The sequence below is a fragment of the Zonotrichia albicollis genome, chromosome 1 (genome assembly GCF_047830755.1).
Source record: "Zonotrichia albicollis isolate bZonAlb1 chromosome 1, bZonAlb1.hap1, whole genome shotgun sequence".
Classification (NCBI taxonomy): Eukaryota; Metazoa; Chordata; class Aves; order Passeriformes; family Passerellidae; genus Zonotrichia; species Zonotrichia albicollis.
This window is the reverse complement of record NC_133819.1, coordinates 153,267,284-153,287,074: the sequence shown is the minus strand read 5'-3', so window position 1 is coordinate 153,287,074 and position 19,791 is coordinate 153,267,284. Positions and strand designations below refer to the sequence as shown.

The window sequence follows — 19,791 nt, the reverse complement described above, 5'->3', positions numbered from 1 at the left end:
CTTCCCCTGGGATTTTTGAGAGAGCCTGGATAAGTCAGGTGCTGAACTTCCATTGATTTCCTGAGCCTGCCTGAATCCAGAGTGTCCCCAGACATCCAACTCACCTAAGAAAACATATAGAAAATGGCCTTTTTGACATGTTCAAGCTTCAAATCATTATTGCTCCGAGGAGATCCTTGAAGGCATAGTTTTGTCTCTCACTTTCAAAGCTCTGTGAGGAATAACATCCCAACCTGCAATGGCTCCACAGTTGTGTCAGCACAGGGGATGATCGGTGAATTTGTTCACAGTGAGTCTGGGTTATCAAACATCTGTTTATAAACGAGCAGGTGGAAGTAAAGCTGATTTGTGGCAGTGTTGTGGACTTTTCTCCAGCCTCAGTGGGGAAAAATTTCTGGCTCCTCAGGGTCTTTCCTCCCATTCCCATTTTGAAATGAGCTTCTCTCATAAGAGAAAAAAGGGGAAAGGCAGAGAGGGAAATATGTGGTTGAGAGAGGAAAAGCAGTGGGAAGGTGGGAGGGAGAAGGGAAGGAATGGGGGCAGCCCGCTGAGCTGGGACTTGCTCTCACACTGCCTCCCCATGGACCTCATCCAGCTGGAAAAGACATCCCCAGATCCATTCCCCTCTTTCTCCCCAGGGCCAAAACAACCTCACACAGCTGTCACCAACCCCTGTCATTCAGAGCTTGTGAGAGGCTTTCTGCAGAGCCACGTTCCTGGCAGAGAAACCATCGATTGTGTTGAGCTTTGTTTGGTTCTGCCCTCCACGCTCTCTGCTCCCTCCCCTCCCGCAGGAGCTGCAGCTGAGGGGACACAGAAAAGCTCTGTGGGAAGCCTGGGGGTGTCACAGAGAAGAAGAAGAAGGAGGGCAGCCAGCCAGGGACTCACACAAACAGCTCAGAGCTTCTTGGGTCACAGCCCCAGCTGCAAGCTCCCATTCCTGGAAAACACACAGAAAAAAAAAAAAAAAAGAAAAAAGAGAGAAAAGGAAAAGCTGGCAGCATCCCTAGCTCAGCTGTGTCCTGGGAGAAACCAGAGCTGGTCCAAACAATTGAAGGGTGTCGGAGTTTTTTTTGTTGTGTTTGATGGTTAAATGAGATCTTTGCTTTCTCTGAAGCATTGCCCTGGAACTCTGCTGGGTTTTGGTTGCACATGTGGATTTTTGAGGCATTTCAGAGCGCCTGGATTTCAGTTTTCCAGGAGGACAAAAGATTTCACATCAACTTCACAACAAGTTTTGTGCTGTGAGCTCTGGATCTGGCGACTGGTTTTAAATATTTTGTTTCATGAAGGGAAATGGAGGAAATTAAGGAGGTGACACCACAGTGGTGGGCAGGGATGAGAGGACACTCACACCCCACTGAGCTGTGCCTGGAGATGACAGCTGTCAAAAGACCAAATCAACAGCAGAACCTGCTGGTAATTTTCTCTCACCAAACAAAACCTCAAAAGGGGAGGTAAAATTACACGAAGAAGGAGAAGAACAAGTTTTTAAACCAAAAAGAAGGAAGAGAAGTCCAGCTGCTCAGGGCAGGCACTGGTAGGGCTGTGGTGGCTGTGCTGCATCCCAATCCCAGGTGCAATTCCTCCAGGAGCAAGTCCTCCCTACCCTGCAAAGTTCTTCCCTGCTGGACCTCAGGTGCTTTTAAACAACTCCAATGAAGTTGAGATCCAGGCCAAAGCTGTTATTGTTTTACCACCTGTCATATTGGCAGGAGAACGAGGAAGTAGAAGGAGCAATTTGTATCTCAAGCAGTTTTGCTGGACACGAGAAAGCAAAATCTTGGTGGAGAGACCATCTGGAGGGGAAGGAACGAGTGGAGGGCTGAGATAAGTCCAGTGAGGGTGTGGGGAGCCAGGATGGACACAGCTCAGGAGGGAGAATGAACTTTATCCTGATCTTTTACAGACCCTTACTCCCAGCTTTTCCCCCAGTTTTCACCACAGCAGTCCAAAAGGTCAAGAGAGAGTGGTTTCCTAGAATTGTCTACAAATTTAGAGGAACCTTTTCTCTTCCTGAAATTTCTGGATGCCAAAGCAGCTGAAGTAGCCGGGATTATCCCGACTGATTCTCTGGAGGTGAAGGGATTGTGTTTAATAGGATTTACTCCTTGTTTTGTCCACCCACCTAGCTCCTGGACTGAAAGCTCCTGACTGTGGGAGCTGAAGGCCACAGAAAAGTAAATCTGGAGGTGGGAATTCTGGAGGATGGACTTTGTCACCACTGAGCCTCTGAGTGGATGATTGCTGTAACTCTTTTAAATAAAGAAGGAAGAGGGACTGCTGTAACTCTTTCAAATAAAGAAGGAAGAGGGAAAATTTAAAATTCTCCTTCTTGATTGGAGGTTTGGAATGGGCTGATTATGAGGTCACAGCTCCTTTACTACACCTTTTTCTTTCCCTGGGCTGGAGGAAAGTGCAGGTAAAAGATCAAGGTGGCTCAGCTTTAGGCAAAGCCTAAATCTCCTTTTTTTCCCCATGGATTCAATCAGTCCCATTTCCCTTTCCCAGTGTGAGGTTTGGGTGCTGCTGCTCTCCCGGCTGAGCAGTCTGGGAAAAGAATTCCAGGTGATTCTTGGAGCCTCAGTGCAGGATTTGTTTTTCCAATGCCACAGCTTTGAGCTGCGCTTGCGGAGTCAGGAGTTGTGTTTGTGCTTCCACATGTGGAGCAAGAGGGAAAACAGGTGTGGAGACACAACCACATCAAACACAACAGCAAGAGCCACTTTGCTGCCACAGATATTAATGAGATGAACTAATTAACACATCAAAAGTGAATAAAATTAGTGTTTTCTGTGTAAATATGCAAATCAGTGAGGGTTCTCAGCCAAAGTCGTGCCCAGGAAAAATGGGGAATGAAATCCATCACAGCTACCAAACCCAGCCAGTTTCTCCTGCTCCTGTTTCTTTGCAACAGGGAAATTTGGGTGTTTTGGGAGACTGGGTAACAACAAATCACAGACTCATTTAAGTTGGAAAAGACTTCCAAGATCATTGAGTCCAACCTGTGTGTGACCAATCCTCACCTTGTCAACCAGACCAGAGCGCTGAGTGCCACCTCCAAAGCCTTTCCATGAAGAAATGTGGAAATAATCCATTATTAAAAAGGGCATAGGGACACACAGAGCAGCCAACCCAGAGTATGGGAAAAAAGCTCTGAAATAAATCATCAATCAACAGTGTAGGGGTTATCAAGGAGGCAGGGATGATCAGCGAGGGTTTTATGACAGGTGGGTGATATCCCTCCCTGTGACAAGATAACAAAATCTGTGAGGGTAAAAGTGGTACCTGTCACACAGCTCAGCCTTAATAAAGCTTTTGGCACAGTGTGACGTGATGGGCTCAGGAGCAAAACCAAGGAAACCCAGTCGGGCTGAAATCACGAGCAAACCACAGCCAACAATTTGCTGTCAGGCTGGAACGATCCATTAAAAGGCTCCTCTTGGCTCTGGGATGATGCAAAGTTTTAATTGCTGGTTTGGATGATGTATTAGACAATAAATTCACTGAGCTCACGGGTGACGAGCTGAGAGAATCTGCAAACAGGAGAATTCTGGACGATTCCAGTAAAATGTAAGTGGTAGGTTGAGAAAAGAGGGTGTAATTTAGGAAGGACAAGTACAAAAAGCTCTCCAGTTAATGTGGCACAAGTATGGGATGAGGGAATCTCCCTCGCAGCAATCTGGCAGGAAAAGAAGATGTGCTGGATCACAAGTTTAACATGTGTCAAACTTTGGGGAAAAAATGTGAAACAAAGCCCTGCTGGAATTCTGCACTCCATGGAAAAATCTTACACATTGCACTGAAAAGTGTGAAGTGGTGTGTGATGGGATGAAAACCTTCCAGATCCTCCAAATGGAAGGCTCGGGATGCTTTGTTCTTCCCACTTTTTGTGCTGGGGTTGATGCAGTAGGAAAGAGGATTTTAGGTAGGATCAGAAGGAATTCCTGGCATCCAAAGTAGGGTGAAGAGCTGGAAAACTGCCTCCAGAAGCAGCAGCAGCTTTAGTACCATAATTAGGATTCATCAAAGCATGGAAAAACTCTGGTCTCAGCATCTCCACTGGGGCTGGAGAATGAACTCATTCCTGGTCATTCCCATTCCTGCCTCTCTCTGTCACCTTTCTGTCATTCCCACATGGAGCTGGTTCCCTCCACCAGAGCAGAACTGGGGTGCTCAGGGCTGGGTTTGGCTTTATCACAGAACCATGGGATGTTTTGGGTGAGAAGGGCCCTAAAAGATCTCGTTTGGGTGGGAAGGGACCAAAAGATCTCGTTCCAACCACTCTGGCCATGAGCAGGGATCTCTTCCATGAGATCAAGTCGCTCCAGGACAAAGGCTGAACAGCAAAAGTGACCCAAAGCTCTTCCAGTGATGTGGAAAGCACTTCCATGTAGGAATTTTTCACTCCAAAGGATGCCCAGCTCCAGGGGTCCCAGGATTTCAGTCAACACTAAATAAGTGCTGAGGCAGAAGGTGGAGAGAGCTCTGCATAGGAATGATGATTTCCCCATTTTCCAGCCGATTCCTTACTCAGGCAAATCCTTAAATTCCACACAAAGAATTGGGGGTGCCAGGGGTACAATTTTCCTTGGTCCAGGAGAGGCAGGAACAAGCCCTGGCTCTGTGCCCAGTGCTCACAACAGCTCACCTGGGACCTGCCTGCAGCTCCAGGATGCAGAATTTGATGTTAATCAGCAATTAGATAACGAGCAGACGCTGCTCCTGGGAATGAGAAACTCCCTTCTGCAGTCACAGGAAACCAGAGGAATAAAACTCCCCGTGAGATCTTTGGGGAGAAGAGAGAAGAGATTTTATCTTTGATAATATAAAAAAATCTTGGAGAAAGTGGATTTTGCCTTTCACACTCTTCCTTGTGGATTTCATTGGGTTACAAGCACCAGTGTGGGTGTGCCCAGATCATCTGTCCTATGTCACTTCTGTGCCACCAGCAGCCAAAAAAGATGAAAGCCCTGCAATTCTCCTCGTGCCTTTAAGGCCGAGCACAAGGGGAAGGTAAAAGGTGAAAGGCAGAGCAAAAAACCCCCAATTTTGGGTTTTTTACAGCTTTTGGTGAGACAGTACTCTCTTTGCTCACTTTCTGTTTCGTTTTCCCCCTTTGACACAAAATTCCTGAATATTCTAGCCCTTTTGTTTACTTTATCTGGGCGTTTTATGGCTCTCACCCTGCTCTTAGTCCTCTGGAGTTTCCTTGTCCAAGGTCAGCTTGTTCTTTCTCTACTTTTGAATGAGCACAGGCACTCAGCAAATGCTTTTGCTTTTACCTTTTGCTCTGCTGGTTCTTCTGGTTCTTCCACAGCCAGGAACATTCCCATTCCTATTTTTTACACCAAGTTTAACATTTCCACTACAAACCTCCATAAGTCTATCACCTTGCCTACAGCTTCAGCATATTTTTGTGCTGCCTCCTTGGAGCCTGGTGAATTCCTTGCCCACAGAAAAGTGCAAATTTTTGGGTGGAAGGAGTAAGGAAAGGACTGAAAAGCCTCTTCCCACCCCAAAAAAACTGGAGATGATGTCCCTGTTGTGGGAGAGGAGGTGCCTAGACAATTTTGTGGGTGGTCCAGAACCTCTGATGACACCAAAAAAGGCCAGGATTGGGGGGAAAAAAGCTGTAAAATGAGTCCAGAGTTCACCCAGGAGATGGAATTAGGCCTGGAGACAGGGATAGACATGACATAATTAAGGATTAGTGTTGGAGAAGAGAATTATGAAGTATCCTGGGTTGGAAGAGCAAAAGGATCAGTAATTCCAACCCTAAAAGTCACAACCTGAGGCCAGAAACAGATGGAGAGAAACACAACACATGGCCAAGGTCATCCAGGACATGGATGCAGACAGAGACACTGACAGGGCCTAAAGGGTTAAGCCTGACTTTAAAGGGGTTCCTGGAGCCATGGGCACAGTCTGAGGAGGGCCCTGATGAGACTGCTCAGGGAAATTAAAGTTTTTTGCCTGAGAAACAAGATCTTAAAGAGTCACAGTTGTTTTCCTGTCAAAAGCCTAAAACAAGCACGGCTGAGGGTGACTCACACAGACTTAGGAAGGAGGAAGTGTGAGAATTCCAGCACCAGCAGAGCCTCACCAGACAGCAATCCACTTTCACCTCAGGCTCGGGGAGAGAAGGGAAAACTAAACGTGGATGTCAGCCAGAAGTGAAAGTTCATCCACCTGACAGCCAAATTCTGCTGCAGGTTGTGATTGGAGGGGGCAGATAGAAGTTTTATTCCTTTATCTGTAAAAAATATAATAAATGGTGTGGCCCAAAGATCTGATTGGGCACCTTTATTTCAGGAATTTTCAGGAATCTCAGAGGCTACCTGAGAGAAATCTCAATTTTTCCCCACAGGATGCAGCAGAGGTGTGGTAGAGGAGAGTGCCCTGTTTGGCAGCACAGACAGCAAAGAATAACCTGCAGCTTGGTTTGTCCACGGAAAAATCTGTGTCTGGAGCACCCTTGGGTGCTCCAAATATGATCCTGAGGGTCTCCTGGACAACTTTGATCCAGAGAGATCAGGAGGGATTCAGGAGGAGGAAACATCCAGGGTGGGATGAGGAGGAAGGGCTGGGATATGGAGTTGGGCCGGGATATGGAGTCAGGCCTCTCATTCAGCCATGTGGAGCAGGATGGTGGAAGCAGGAATTCCAGGGATTCCAGGGATCCCAGCTGCAGCATTCCATGGAGTTTTGGGGGCTGTGCCAGCACCTGGAAAAGCACTTTGTTGCAGGAAAGTGCTCCAGACAAAGAGAATTTTGGGGATGAGAGGAAGCAGTGAGGATGGAGGTGCTGGGTTCCTGCTCCCTCACGTCCTCCCAGTCCTCTGTCAAACTGATCCTCCACGTTTTTGCAGGTGAGAGCAATTCCAAACCTCTCTGGAAGAAACCTGAACAAATCCCAACTCCAGAGCATGATGCAATTACTAAAAAAAAAAGGCCTCTGTCCCCTTCGTGTGTCATTGGAGGAAAGCTGTTTGAGCAGTTCTGCTCCACTGACAGGGGAAACATCTCATTTGCAAATTCCTCTGGGGTTTTGGTGCCTCTCACGTGCACTGCCAGGCCCAGGAAGTCTCACACAAACCCTGAAACAGAAGCGTGGTGGGGAAAGAACCTCTCTGTGTCCCACCTGAAGCTGAGCAAGCTTTTACTGACCCTCAATGACAAACTTTAACTCGTCTAGTTCAACATCAAACCCCTGCAGGCCTAGTTAGTCTTGGTTTAATTTCTGCACCATCTCTGCTGCCCCCACCCATCAAGGGTCCTGCCACACTCATCATTTCCTGATTTTAACTGTACCCTGCATGCCACAGCAATGAAGTATTTACCCCAGCACCAGTTTGCCCTGTGATCCAGCCACCTCCTTATCTCCTTCTCCCTCAAGTGTGTTTTTGTAGCTGTCTCCACCTTTTCCCAGCACGTGTCACATTCCTGGCGCTGGACTCTACCCCTGCTGCCTCTCTTGCTTCACCCTTCTTTTTGTGAAGAAATACTTTTTGGCCAGGCACTCACAGTAGTAAGCCAATGGTTCAATAAAGTCCTTCAGTGACCTCCAAACTTGCAAGAAGAGGCTGGAGCACTCAGGGCAGTGTTTTGTGGGCTGGGCTAGAACAGAAATCTCTGCCAGCAGAGTTGCTGTGTTGAGTCTGTCCCACACAACAACCTTGTGGGGAGGTGGGAGATGATCTTAGACCAGAGAATATAAAATATTCTCAGTTGGAAGGGACCCAAAAGGATCACCAGGTTCTCAGAAGGGCTTCCTTCCTCACCTGGTGTAATCCCCACCACAGAAAACTGGTCCTTGGTGGCTCTGGTCACCTCTTCCTTTTGCAGCATCCTGTCATTAGTGCTGTACCCGCCCAGCCATTCCAGCACTATCAGGGTGACTCCAGATCCCGTGCTGGGTTGTGACCTCTGTGACTCTTAGGTCTTCCCTGTTCCTTCTTATCAGCAGACAGACCCTCTCCAGGAAAAAAAAAAAAAAACAAAAAGGGGGATGATAATGTTAAATTTAAGTGCTGGAGAAATCCTGGAAGCTGTAGATCCTGAGGATGAGGAGAGTGTAACATAAGAATCCTAAATCTGGGTTGGAAAAGATCTTAAAGATCATGCAGTTCCAGCCTCCTGCCATGGACAGGAACACCCTCCACTATTCCAGGTTGCTCCAAGCCCCATCCAACCTGGCCTTGGACACTTCCAGGGATGGGGCAGCCACAGCTTTTCTGGGAAACCCGTACCACGGCCTCACCACCCTCACAGGGAAGAATTCCTTCCCAATATCCAACCAAAATCTACACCCTCAGCCTGTATAAAACAGAGGTTTTGTAAATGTGTCTGAACTATGTTTTTTCAAGTTACCACAAAGCTGAAACTTCCCATTTTTTCAGTAATTGGTTTGTCCCAGCAGCCTGTTCCAGAGGAAGATATGAGACCACAGAAACTGCTCGGAAGTCAGTTTCTGCTAGAATATCTGGCAGTGACAAATAAAACTGAGCCACGGGAAAGAAAATGGAAGCAGGAGTTTGCAGGCATGGGTTTGCTTCCCAAGCAGAGTGCTCTGAATGCCTCCGACAAGACAGGAGCCGGAATTTCTCCTGACAGATGCATTCGCCAAGAAATGCTGACTCTGCAGAATTAAACCCATCTGTGGCACAGAGTTTGTCAAGCCTGCTTGTTTCCTGCTGGCTCACCAGCCTTATCCTCCATTGCCAGGCTTTCCTTACAGCCAGTTTCACAGGGGCCCTCCCCCACTGCCCCTCCTGCAGCTCATTTCCTAGAGGATTTAGTTATTTCCATGGGACCTACTGAATTCGGGACACTCCAACATCAGGGGACTTATTTACAGTCTGAAGACTCTTCCTGCCAAGCAGCCCAGGCTGCTCCATACCACCCCAGCTGCTGGGCCCTTCAAGCTTCTCAATCCTGTATGTCTAATCCAATTTAGGCTCTGGTTAACAGATGGGCGAGTTGGTTCTTTATGTGCTTGGATCGTGAGCGGGGGCTGTGCGTGCAGAGGGGTCAGATCTGAAGAGGGGGTGTTGAATGCAGGGACAGCTTCTGTATCCGGGGGAGTCTCGCCTGCAGGAGATCCATGCAGGGAGCCCTGGATACAGGGAATGTGTGAGGACGGGGTGGTTTGGAATGCGTGGAGGACTATGTGTGTGTGCAGCTCAGGGGATCTGTGAGAGGAGATGCACGGAGGAGGGAAGGGAGGCAGGAAATCAGCAGGTCCTGTGGGTAGAGGGAGTCAGAAAACCACGGAATCCCAGAATAAGCTGAGTTGGAAGGATTTGACTTGTATGAGTAGGGTCGAGCAGCCGCCTACTCCCGTCTCTTCCTTCAGGGAAACACAGGGGACCCGAAAAAAGGCTGGTAAAAGCCTCTTGGGGCACGGCTAGGGGAAACCTGGCTCTGTTTCCCCTTGGCCAGCCACTGCCACGCCGACACGCACTTCCCACCGCCGCTTTCCCGGCCCCGGTTGTCCCTAGCGGGGAAACGAAACAAGGCGTGGCCGGGGAGGCGGAGGGGGGAGGCGGTGCGGGGGCCGGGCCCGGCCCGCGGGGCGGAGCCGCCGCCCTTTCCCCACCCCCGGCGCCCGGCCCTGCCGCCAGCCCTGCGCTCCTCCAGCCGCCCTGCGCATCTCTCCGGCCACATCGTCCGCACCATGAAGGCGCTCCTGCTCGCTGTGCTGGCCGCGGTGCTGTGCGTGGAGAGAGGTAAGGGAAGGGGATGCTCCCACCACCATCGCCTGCCCTGCAGGTCCCCCGGTCCCTCGCCAGCCCTGCGTTAGAGAACAAATTGGGGGTTGGGGGAGCGATGCGTGTGGGAGGGTAGGCTGTGGAAGTTGGAGGTGTTTTGGGGATATAAGGGTTGAAAAGGGGTCGGGGCCGCGGCGCTGAGCCGCGTTATGGTTCGGAGCGAGATGCGGGGGTGTCTTCCCAAGATGTGCCTCGCAGCAATGTCCCTCCTGGAGCAGGAACTTCAGGGCTGCCCCGCCTGTATGAATAGGTGAGCATCTCCGGCTGTGCGGGTGGATATGCTGGAGCTTTTCCCAGTTGCAGCTCGAACAAAGAGCAGGGCCGGCTCCGCTCCCCTTTTTCGGCGCAGCCAGCCGGGATAACGGCGCTGGGATGGGCTGAGATGCAGCCGAGGGGAAGGAAGGGGGGTGGAGGGGAGAGGCAGCCCAGCCCCGGCAATGGCTGATGGAGCAAAGTCAGGGCAGAGCCACTCGTGATTCTGGCTCCTGCTGCCCCCTCCGAGCATCCTTCGAGGCGCGATGACCCCTAAGGGGACAATGCTCTGTGAGGGGCCGCTGCCGAACCTGGGAGAACGCGGTTCCTGTTGTTGTGTGTTAAGCTGCCAAGTTGCCCAAGTCTCAGGGCCTGCCATCCCCTCCTTCCCCACGGACTCCATCCCTCACTATTCCAAACTCCTCGGGGCCGTGCGAAAACACGTATTGTTCCCATATGGGAGAAACCAAACAAAGAGGCAAACGGGAGAGTTCTGAGCTTTCTCAGCCCCTGCTCAGCAAGCAGGATCCCTTCTTGTTTTCTGAGGTGAAACTGGCTGTTTGCTGCCCTTTCCAATTCCTCCCTCCCAGTGGGATCCGGCTATTAAAGCATTGGGTCTCGGCAGAGCCCAACTGGCTTGGGCTCAGTTCCAGCGGCCAAGGCCAAGGCAGTAAAGGGTTTCATCCCCCCCCCAAAAAAGCACAACCCCTTCAGCTTTAAAAGTAAGTTTTTATTCAGGCAAAAGGGTTTGCTGCAGGTGGTTTTATCCCCAAACACTTCCAGCATGTCCTGGGGGGATTTCACAGAAAAGCTTTACCTCCTGCTCAAAGATCCTGCCTGTGGATCTTGATAAGGATTTTGCCTAAGAGAATGGAAAAGCGACATCGGGGCTGAATGGGAAAGCTGCCGAAGCAACAGCATTTTCCTGGGGCTGACGAGCTCCAAAGTGGGCTTTTAAAGGCCTTTTCCCCCCTTGTCTTTGCAAGAATGATTCAACCTCTTATCTCTAGGAATTCCCCCAAATGCCCTGTTCTGTTTTGGGAGCTCTTTGTTCCTCCGAGAAGCTAAGCAGCAAACAAACAAACACATGAATTCTTCCACTGGTGAAAACAAGGCTTCTCTTTTGCATTGTTCAGTCTTGTGATTTTTTTTCCCCTTTTTTTCTTGTAACCTTGAGCTCCAACTCTTTGCTCCGTCTATAGCTGCATGAAATTATTTCTGCCACCCTTCTTGTGCCTTTTGTCTAAACCACTCAGCCTATTTGTGCTCTCCTAACTCTGCAGTGGGTGTTTTTTGGGGGGCAGAAAGTGCCTGAATATTTCAATATTTCCTTTCTTAAACTCTGCCTCTGCTGGAAGGATTTTTTTTTTCTGTTAAGACAAGGGGTAATGGGTAGGTGTGACAATGAAAAACACGGGGACAGGTAGGACATGCAGTGGCAGGAGCAGGGATTGAGTCACGTGGCAGAGAATTTCATGCCCAACAGCACTTTTATGTCACGTCCAAAGATTTCTGGTGCGTTTGCTCCTGGAACCTTAAATGAACAGCATTGCACCACTCGGTGCCTTCAGTGCAGTGAGCAAACACCCATGGGGACATCTGTCCTGTGCAGGAAGCCTGTAATCCACATCATTCCTGATTGCTGAAGATTCCTGGGATGAGTCAATTCACCTCCTCGGGGTGGTTGTGAGGTAAAAGAGTTTGGGACGGGTCACCTGAGACTTGGGAGCAAGACTCTGAGGTCCCACATGGAGCTGTGGCCAGCCCAGCGAGGGGCAGTGACTCAGTGGCTGGTCCCATCCTCCTCCTCCTCCTCCTCCTGGTCTCCTAAACGCAGAGATCCACCGAGGAATCTCTCCTGGAGGTGTTGACTCAGCTGGTGGCCCTGTAATCCCGGTGCTGTGGGTTGTGGTGGCTGCCTTGGCATGCTCAGGTAACCCGGGTTTGTTGTGGGGGTTGTTTCCAGAGTGAGGATCCAGGAAATTCCTGCTTGGGGGTTTTTGTGGTCTTGGCTTCCATTCCAAAGCAGAGATTTGGCTGCTCTGCTGTGACATTCAGATCTCCCACTAACCCACTTTAATCTGTTTCCCTGAGATTATATTTTGTTTTCTTTCCCCTCCTCGACTGTGGCTGCTCAAAAGTCATTCCTCTGAGAGCAATTGTTATTTTTTTTTCTCATTTTTTCTTGTAGAAGCCTTTTATTTTCCTGAGAGAAGCAGGAATGAGAAGAACAGTCCTGTGGCAGAGTGGGGCAGATGCTGAGCAATATTTGTCCAAATAATAATTCTTCAAAATATCCATGTCAGGAGCTGCTGAGCCTCAGAGAGCTTTTCCAGGGCTTCAATTCCTTAGGAAAATATACCAAGGGGGTCCACAGGAAAGCTGGAGAGGGATAGGACAAGCAGGAATGGGTTCAAACTGAAAGAGAGTAGGATTAGTTTAGATATTAGGAAGGAATTCTTCCTTGTGAGGGTGGTGAGGCCCTGGCACAGGTTTTCCAGAGAAGCTGTGGCTGCCCCATCCCTGGAAGTGTTCCAGACCAGGTTGGATGGGGCTTGGAGCAACCTGGGATAGTGGGAGGTGTCCCTGTCCGTGGCAGTGGGATGGAACTGGATGATCCTGAAGCTGCCTTCCAACCCAAACCATCCTGTGATTTTTGATAATCCATGGGGCTGCCTCACACTTCCCACCCTCAATCAGCCCCCGCTCTGTTTTGCATCCCATAAATAAAGAAAGGGGAAGGCAGTGCCTCGTGGAAAGGCTGCCTGGGAGCTCCAAAATCCCGAGTCCATGGAAGATTGGGAGCAGACCTGATCTGTCCGCATATGTAGGTCAACAACTGCAGCGTGGATGTGATGCTCTTGTGTGTAAAATACAAAGATCAAAGTGCCCGTGGCCTTGCTGAGTCTCTGGTCCAAGCTGCTTCCACAACCATTTCCCACCCCAAATGCTGTTTTCTCATCATTCCTCTTTGTGAGGGATGAGGGATGGGAGCCAGCTAATCCATCCTGCTGCTGTAGGATAAGCCTTAAATGGCCTCAAGTTGCTCTGGGGGAGGTTTAGTTTGGAAATGGGGAAAAAATTTCTTCACTGGTCAAATTTTGGAACACTGGTGGAATCACCATCCTTGGAAGCGTTGAAAAAATTGTGCAGCTGTGTTGCCTAAAGACTTGGTTTAGTGCTGGAATTTGGCAGTGCTGGGTTAATGGTTGGATTCAAAGATCTTTGAGGTCTTTTCCTGAAATGATTCCATGATTCTATAATTTTAGAGGACCTGCTGGTCTTGCAGGTCTTGAGCTGAAAAATCATTTCTACCTCATGCTGCAGCTCAAGCATGGACTGATCTTGGTGCCCAAAGCCGGGTCATGGAAAGTTTGAACCTGTGGTCACACCTGGAGCATTTCCCATCAGTGTCACAGCATCGTAAAGTCAGAATGGTTTCGCTTGGAAGGGACTTCAGATCATTCAGTTCCAGCCCCCTTGCCCTAGGCAGGGACATTATGTCCATGGTGGCTGAGCTGAATGATCCCAAACCTCAAAAATTTCTCCTCTGGAGTTTGGTTTAAAGTTGGCAGCTGTAGCTTGGGCACACTCTTGGTGCAAACAGGGTGGTGACAGAAAGTACCAGGCTGTGTGGTTGTATCAGCTTTAGCAGATAAGAGCTTTAAATGCCTCCCTGAGGCTTGAACACTTTGCTTGGCCAATTTTTTTGGGAAAAAAAAATCCCCTGTTGCAGGTTGATAAAAGTGAAACCAAAAACGTGGCTGTGGGCAGATGCAAGACATGCCGTGGGACAGAGGTGGGGACCTCCAAGTGAGGACATCTTCCCACCAGCTCCTAAATGAGGTTTGCCTTTCTCTCGCAGCCCACACGCTCGTCTGCTTTTCCTGCTCGGATGCCTCCTCCAACTGGGCCTGCCTGACGCCTGTCCAGTGTGGAGAGAATGAAAACCACTGCGTGACGACGTACGTCGGAGTGGGACTCGGTGAGTGCTGACAGCACCTCCTCCTGCCCCTCCTGCCTTCTCTCCTGGGTCACCTGCTGAGCTGCAGCGAGGCTTTGCCTTCTTCTGGTTGGGTTGGGGAGGAAAAAACACCAAAAAAAAAAAGGAAAGTTCTGCTTAGCAACTGAGTGTGTCGGACTATCCCACGGGGATTGTGAGGAGGGACGCGCTGCCAGGAGGAGTCACGTTAAAGCCCACGTGCCTGCACCGATGCCCGCCACTCCGGGGGGAATTTCAGGCTGCTGGGGGCGGGGAGTTTGCTGATGAATAAGTGAAAGCGTGGAGGATGCTGCAGGCTCCCTGTGTGAGAAGCTCCAGGGTTTCTGCTCCTGCTGATTTTTTTGCCTCCTGCTTGGGTTCTTTGTCCCCGAGTCCCAACCTTTGCTTCACTTTCTGTGGATGAGGCGGGAAGGGAGGGTTGTGGGTTTCCTTCCTGTGTGCCTGGAGAGATTTGGGTGGGTTCTGTCCTTCCCAGCTGCTGTGCTGAGGGAGGCAGGATGCTCTGGCAGATCTCCTGGAACCTTTGCAGGAATCTGAGCCCATCCTGGCTCTCCCTGGCAGGAGTGGGAGAATTTCATGCCCAAGTGTACAGCGTGGGTGGGTCAGATGTGCACAAACAGAGACTGGGAGCTTCTATAAACTTCCCTTCATAGCCACTGCTAATGGTTTCCTCTTTCCTCTTAACATGGGCTGTGCCTCTCTGTAAAATGCAGCCTTGGCTCCCAGGTGTCTCCCCAGTGCTCCCTGTCTCCCTTGAGGAGCTCCAGAGTGAAGCTCAAGAGGCATTTTTGGGATTCCTCACAGGAGCTATTGTTGCTGAACATTGACCAATCCAAAAGGGTGTCCCTGGGGTGTTGTGTGGTCTCTGGGGTGTTTGTGTGAGCTTATCAGGGGTGATCCTTGATAAGATGGGCTGGCTGGGATTCCTGTCTCTGAGAACCACTTCATCCCCTCCAGAGCACTTCATCCACCCTGTGCCACCTGCACCACCCTGAAATTCCTTTGCAGAACAGGTGATCAGAAAAAAAACCCCCACATTCTAAACCTACCTCTTTTCCTTCCTCTCCCCCCCACCCCAAATCCAGGCGGCAAATCCGGCCAGTCCATCTCCAAGGGATGCTCTCCCATCTGCCCCAGCGCCGGCATCAACCTGGGGATTGCGGCCGCCTCCGTTTACTGCTGCGACTCCTTCCTCTGCAACATCAGCGGTTCCAGCAGCGTCCGAGCCAGCTCCACCATCCTGGCCTTGGGAATCCTCATCAGCTTCATCTACGTCCTCTGGGCTCGCCAGTGATGGGGCTGCCCGAGGAAGGGCCGCCTCCCACGGGTCTCGTTAGCCAATATCTTCTCTGTTGCTGTCTGCAAGGAGATCCTCTACTTCTCAGCAGGCTTCCAAGGTGATTGTTTCCCAGACTTTTTTTGCTCTTCCAAGCGAGTTGGAGGACCTGGGTGGTTTGGCTGAGCTTGTTCTCCTCCTCCTGTGGACGTCTCCCGCTGCACTCTCGCTCCTCCTTCGCCGAGGTGGATGATTTTTGGAAGGGTTTCTGCTTTTTCTACCTATTAATAATCCCCCCTCCCACCTCCCCTAATTTCTAAAGTTGGTTAAACCAGGCTGGGACTCACAGAGAACAGATTCACCCCAAGCACCACCAGGTCTGCTCCAGCACATGGGTGGCACAGGCAGAGGGAATGCAGGATCCAAAGGGAGACACATTCCTGGCCCCTCGCAGCTGCAGTCTCTTTTTATAAAATAGTCTCGTTTCTTCTGATCCTGGGCTGACTTTTCTGGAAAACCAATACCGTGTACCTTGTCCTTCCAAGTTCTGTAAGTGCCAGACCTGAATAAACTTGCTCCTGTTGTTACCTGAGATGGGACGTGTGTGTGTTTCCTTGCTCCAGGGATTAGCAACTCTTTCATGGAAAATCCCAATGTTGGTACTCAGCAAGAGGGTCCCTCACCCTCTCGAGCAGCTTTTGGGTGCTTCATCTCCACATCCTTTCCAGTTGTGAGCAGCAAATCCATCTCTCCTCCCTGTTGCTGTCCTTCGTGATAAAAACCTCTGGGCCAGCTTTTTCCACCTCCCTTGGGAGTGACTTCTTCCAGATGCATTTTACTGATAAATGCCAAGTTTTGGGGTCTGAGTCAACTCTAACGGAGCAATGACCCTGGCAGGAGGACTCTGAAGTGAATCTGCATTTTACAAAGACTTGGTGCCTCAGTTTCCCCACTTTGGACTTGTCGTGGTGACCACCACAATGGTGATACCTGAATGGGCAACAGGTCTGAAAAATGTGGTGGAGTCAGAGGAGAAGATGTCAATACCCAGAATTTTAGGTCCAACCTTCAATGCCTGATGGTGCCCATGGACTGCTGGAGGTGACTTCACCACCCATCCTTCCACATCTGCTGTCCCTCAGCTCCCAGGATCTTCCCAGGTGTTTTGGCAAGGTTTTTCCTAGAAGTTTTCAGCTGTCTCCTGCCCTCTCTGTCTTCTGTCCTGCCTGCTCTGCTTGCCTGTGGACCTGCTCGCCACAAACCAAGCCAGAATTCAGCCTTAAACTGCCAAGTTCAAGCTCTTTGTCACTTCCGCTGATTGATCAGCACTGGGCTTTTATTTTTCTTCTATTTCTAGCAGCCAAACCCAGGTGTTGGCACATTTCAGCCATGCCTTGTACCTGCTTCTCCTATTCTGTGTCAAAACCCAAACAAAAGCTCCACAAACTTTCAGTTCCCACATCTGTTCCCCCTTCAGGTAGGGATGAATGAAAGGTGGTTGCAGAATTGTACAGAAATGTTGGTAACAAAAGTGGTTTTATGTTGTTTTTCCCCTCCCTTCCTTCTCCTGTTTTAATTAAAGGCACAGAGATGTTAATGACAGCTTTTCCAACAGGAGGGATGGGTCAGTGGGATGTGAGCTGCAATTTAGGGGTTAATTTGGGAAGAATGCATCACTTGTGCTGGTCCTTGGATGTGCCTTCCTTTGGATAATGCATCCTCCTGGGACCTTGGGGCCCGAGATGCCCCACAAACCTCTGCTATACACGTGGGGCACAGGGAAAATTGGGGAAAAACTTCCTAAGCTGAGATGAATATTCCCCAGCTTCCCCTTGCCTCAGCCTTCCTCCCAAATGGGTCCAAAACCTTGTTTTTTGGGTTCATTTGTCCTTCAGCACTTGCTGTGACACCAGAGCACTCTACATTGAATTTAGGGAGGCTCTGTCTTTTCTGGCCACCTGCAAAAAGGTTTTGGGGTTGGTTTGGGACCCGATTACCTTTAGCAAAGAGCTGAATTTCAAAGCCATCAGCTGTGTCCTGATGTCCCTCCATGCTTTTATGAGGATCCTGACGGTGCCACGCTGGACAACCCCATGGGCTGAAGACCTGGTTGTCTCCTCCAAGGGCCTGGTTGTCTCATCCACGACCATCTCCTTCCTTTCTTGGGGTTCCTTGGCCAGTGCCAAGGATTTGGTTGTGCCAGGCTCATGGGAGGAGCATCCAGAGGCTGCTTATCCCAAAAAATAACAAATTACATTCATGGAGTTGCCAGGGGAGTGAGCTGAGGGTTGGTTGGATAAATTTCACAAGGAGATTAGTTTTTCTTCCTCGCTCTCTTTTTGTCTCTTCCTTCCCATGTACTCTAATCTAGAATATGGAAAAAAGGGATATTTTCAGTATTTCCTTTCCTGGCAAAAACGACATTTGGATGGATCCATGTGTGTTTGAGAGAGGGAGGGGGTTGACAGCTTGTCACAGTTGAATCCCAAGCACTTTCTCATCAGTCATGCCAACTCTCACTATTCCTGGTCCTACTCTAGGTTTTTATTTTTTGCCTCCAAATCCCCAGAATGAAAAACTTGGTGAGAACCTCATCTGTTGTAAAACCCAGGCCTAAAAATGGGCAGGTGAAGTAATTAAAATAATTATTAATAAGGCAATAATAGGAAAAGCAATGGGATTTATGAAGTGTTCAGACTGGTGGGTGGGTTGTTGATCCAAGTGCTGAATTTGGAATTTAAAGGCCGTGGTGGGACAGCCCTGAAGTGCTTTGGATGTGTTTCTGTGGACTATGGAAATTAAGAGATCAAAATCTGAGCAGAAAATTCAGATATTCACCTGTTCTGACAAGACAAGAAGTTATGAGGGGAGGAGGTTTGGCTCCCTAGAAGCATAAAATATCCTGGAAGAGTTTTTACTGAAATTTAAGAACTAAAGTGAAATTCCTGCCCACTTTGGAGCGTGTTCCTGAGAAAATGCTTTCAGTGCTTCCATCCTGGAAATGGCTGTAATTCACCAGCAGCTGCTGCCATCTCCCACCACCACACCAAGGGCTCGAATTTTTTGTGGATTGTCTAAAAATGCGCAAAATCCATTGTGGCATCAGCACTTCCCACCCAGGATCTGGGAGTTTGCTGTTTGCCCCAAGAAAAGGACTTCAAAACAAAGAACCAAACAGTTCTTCCAGCTGGTTTTGAGAATTATTTTTTTTTTAAAGGGAAAAATTTCTTTTGGAAACCACAAACCTGATGTGACTTCCTTGCTGCAAGAGAGCAAATGATTGATTTGTTGTTTGATTATTGCTCCAAGGATGCACTTTGCTGCTCCAAGGATGTCCTGGATTGGTGTTGGTTTGCTCAAGTTGGGGTTTTTTTGAAGGAATTTGTCTCCCAGGGACTTTATTTGCCGTGAAAAAAGGAGGCTGTGGTCCCACCACCCCTGTGGGAAACTCTGGTGGGGGTGTCCGTGTGTCCATGGGATGAGTTATAGGATCCGTGCCCTCTGGAAAAAGCAGATGTGGTGCACATCTGGATGCCTGGAGGTTTGGGGCTCTTTCCCTTGCTCTGGTTGGTCTCAGCTGTTTGGGTTGAAGGTGGCTCTGGATCCTTGATGCTGAAGGAGTTATTCCACCCCTCTCTGAGGCTGTGGAACAGGAATGGGAACAGAAACGCCCGGTTTTGCATTTTGGGAATGCCCATGGTGCCCAGGGAAGCGAAGCCCTGGGTTGGTCCTGCCACCTACTGGCTTCTGCCAGACTTGGTGGAGGAAGTTTGAAGTCCAAATCTCCGAAAGCAAGGCGGATGAGCTGCCTCAAACCAAATAATTGCACCCAAAGCAGAGAGTCGTCATCAGCAGAGACAGATTGAAGGTTTTAATTCATCCAGCTTTTCTGTGATTGTGGAAATTGAGAAATAAAATGCTTGTGAGGATTCCCATGTCCAACGTTTTCCATGGGAGCACTTTTTGCCAGCCCTAATCCTCCAGTTCCATCAAATGAAAATACACAAAGCCAATAAAATGTTGCAGAAAAATTAAAAAAAAAGTTGGCACGTTTTATTTCAGCTTTGTTGGATGATCCGAGGTGGTTTCCCTGAAATGCTGATTTTACTAATTCCTATCTGTGAGATTTGTAACTGTGTATTATCTTTATTGTAACAGGATAAACGGGATAAAGAAGCATCAATCCCTTTAAATATATTAACCTAAGTATAAGTGAAGTGTATGTTCCATCTTGTTTCTTATACTCTAATAAAAATATATGGAATTAATAAAAAAAAGCATATACACTTGGAAGGAGATTTTTGGATGGTTCTGCAGATATTCCAGATATTAACTCTTGTTTTGTGTGGAAGAAAAGTGCCTGGATTGTATTCCAAGCTCAGAGCTGCAGGTTGTGGGCTGGAAAATAAAAAGGATAGACCAAATTGAGGGACTAAAGGAGGGTTAAATTCCTGCATTTCATCTCAGGGCCATTGGAATCTCTTCCT

At 49.1% G+C, this 19,791-nt stretch overlaps 1 protein-coding gene across 1 annotated transcript; it reads left to right on the top strand.

The window, feature by feature from the left end:
* The first annotated feature begins 9,570 nt into the window (after positions 1 to 9,570).
* Positions 9,571 to 18,514, top strand: LOC102069563 (lymphocyte antigen 6E). Its single transcript, XM_005479651.4, has 3 exons — positions 9,571 to 9,731; positions 13,891 to 14,010; positions 15,114 to 18,514. The coding sequence occupies exons 1-3, from the start codon at positions 9,680 to 9,682 to the stop codon at positions 15,320 to 15,322; spliced, it is 381 nt and encodes a 126-aa protein (XP_005479708.1). The 5' UTR covers positions 9,571 to 9,679; the 3' UTR covers positions 15,323 to 18,514.
* The last annotated feature ends 1,277 nt before the right edge of the window (positions 18,515 to 19,791 follow it).

Excerpts from the sequence above, each read along its gene's own strand:
- LOC102069563 (XM_005479651.4), top strand. The coding sequence starts at position 9,680 with ATGAAGGCGCTCCTGCTCGCTGTGCTGGCCGCGGTGCTGTGCGTGGAG. Across the intron at positions 9,732-13,890 it reads GGTGCTGTGCGTGGAGAGAG|CCCACACGCTCGTCTGCTTT; the intron begins GTAAGGGAAGGG and ends TTTCTCTCGCAG. Across the intron at positions 14,011-15,113 it reads GTACGTCGGAGTGGGACTCG|GCGGCAAATCCGGCCAGTCC; the intron begins GTGAGTGCTGAC and ends CCCCAAATCCAG.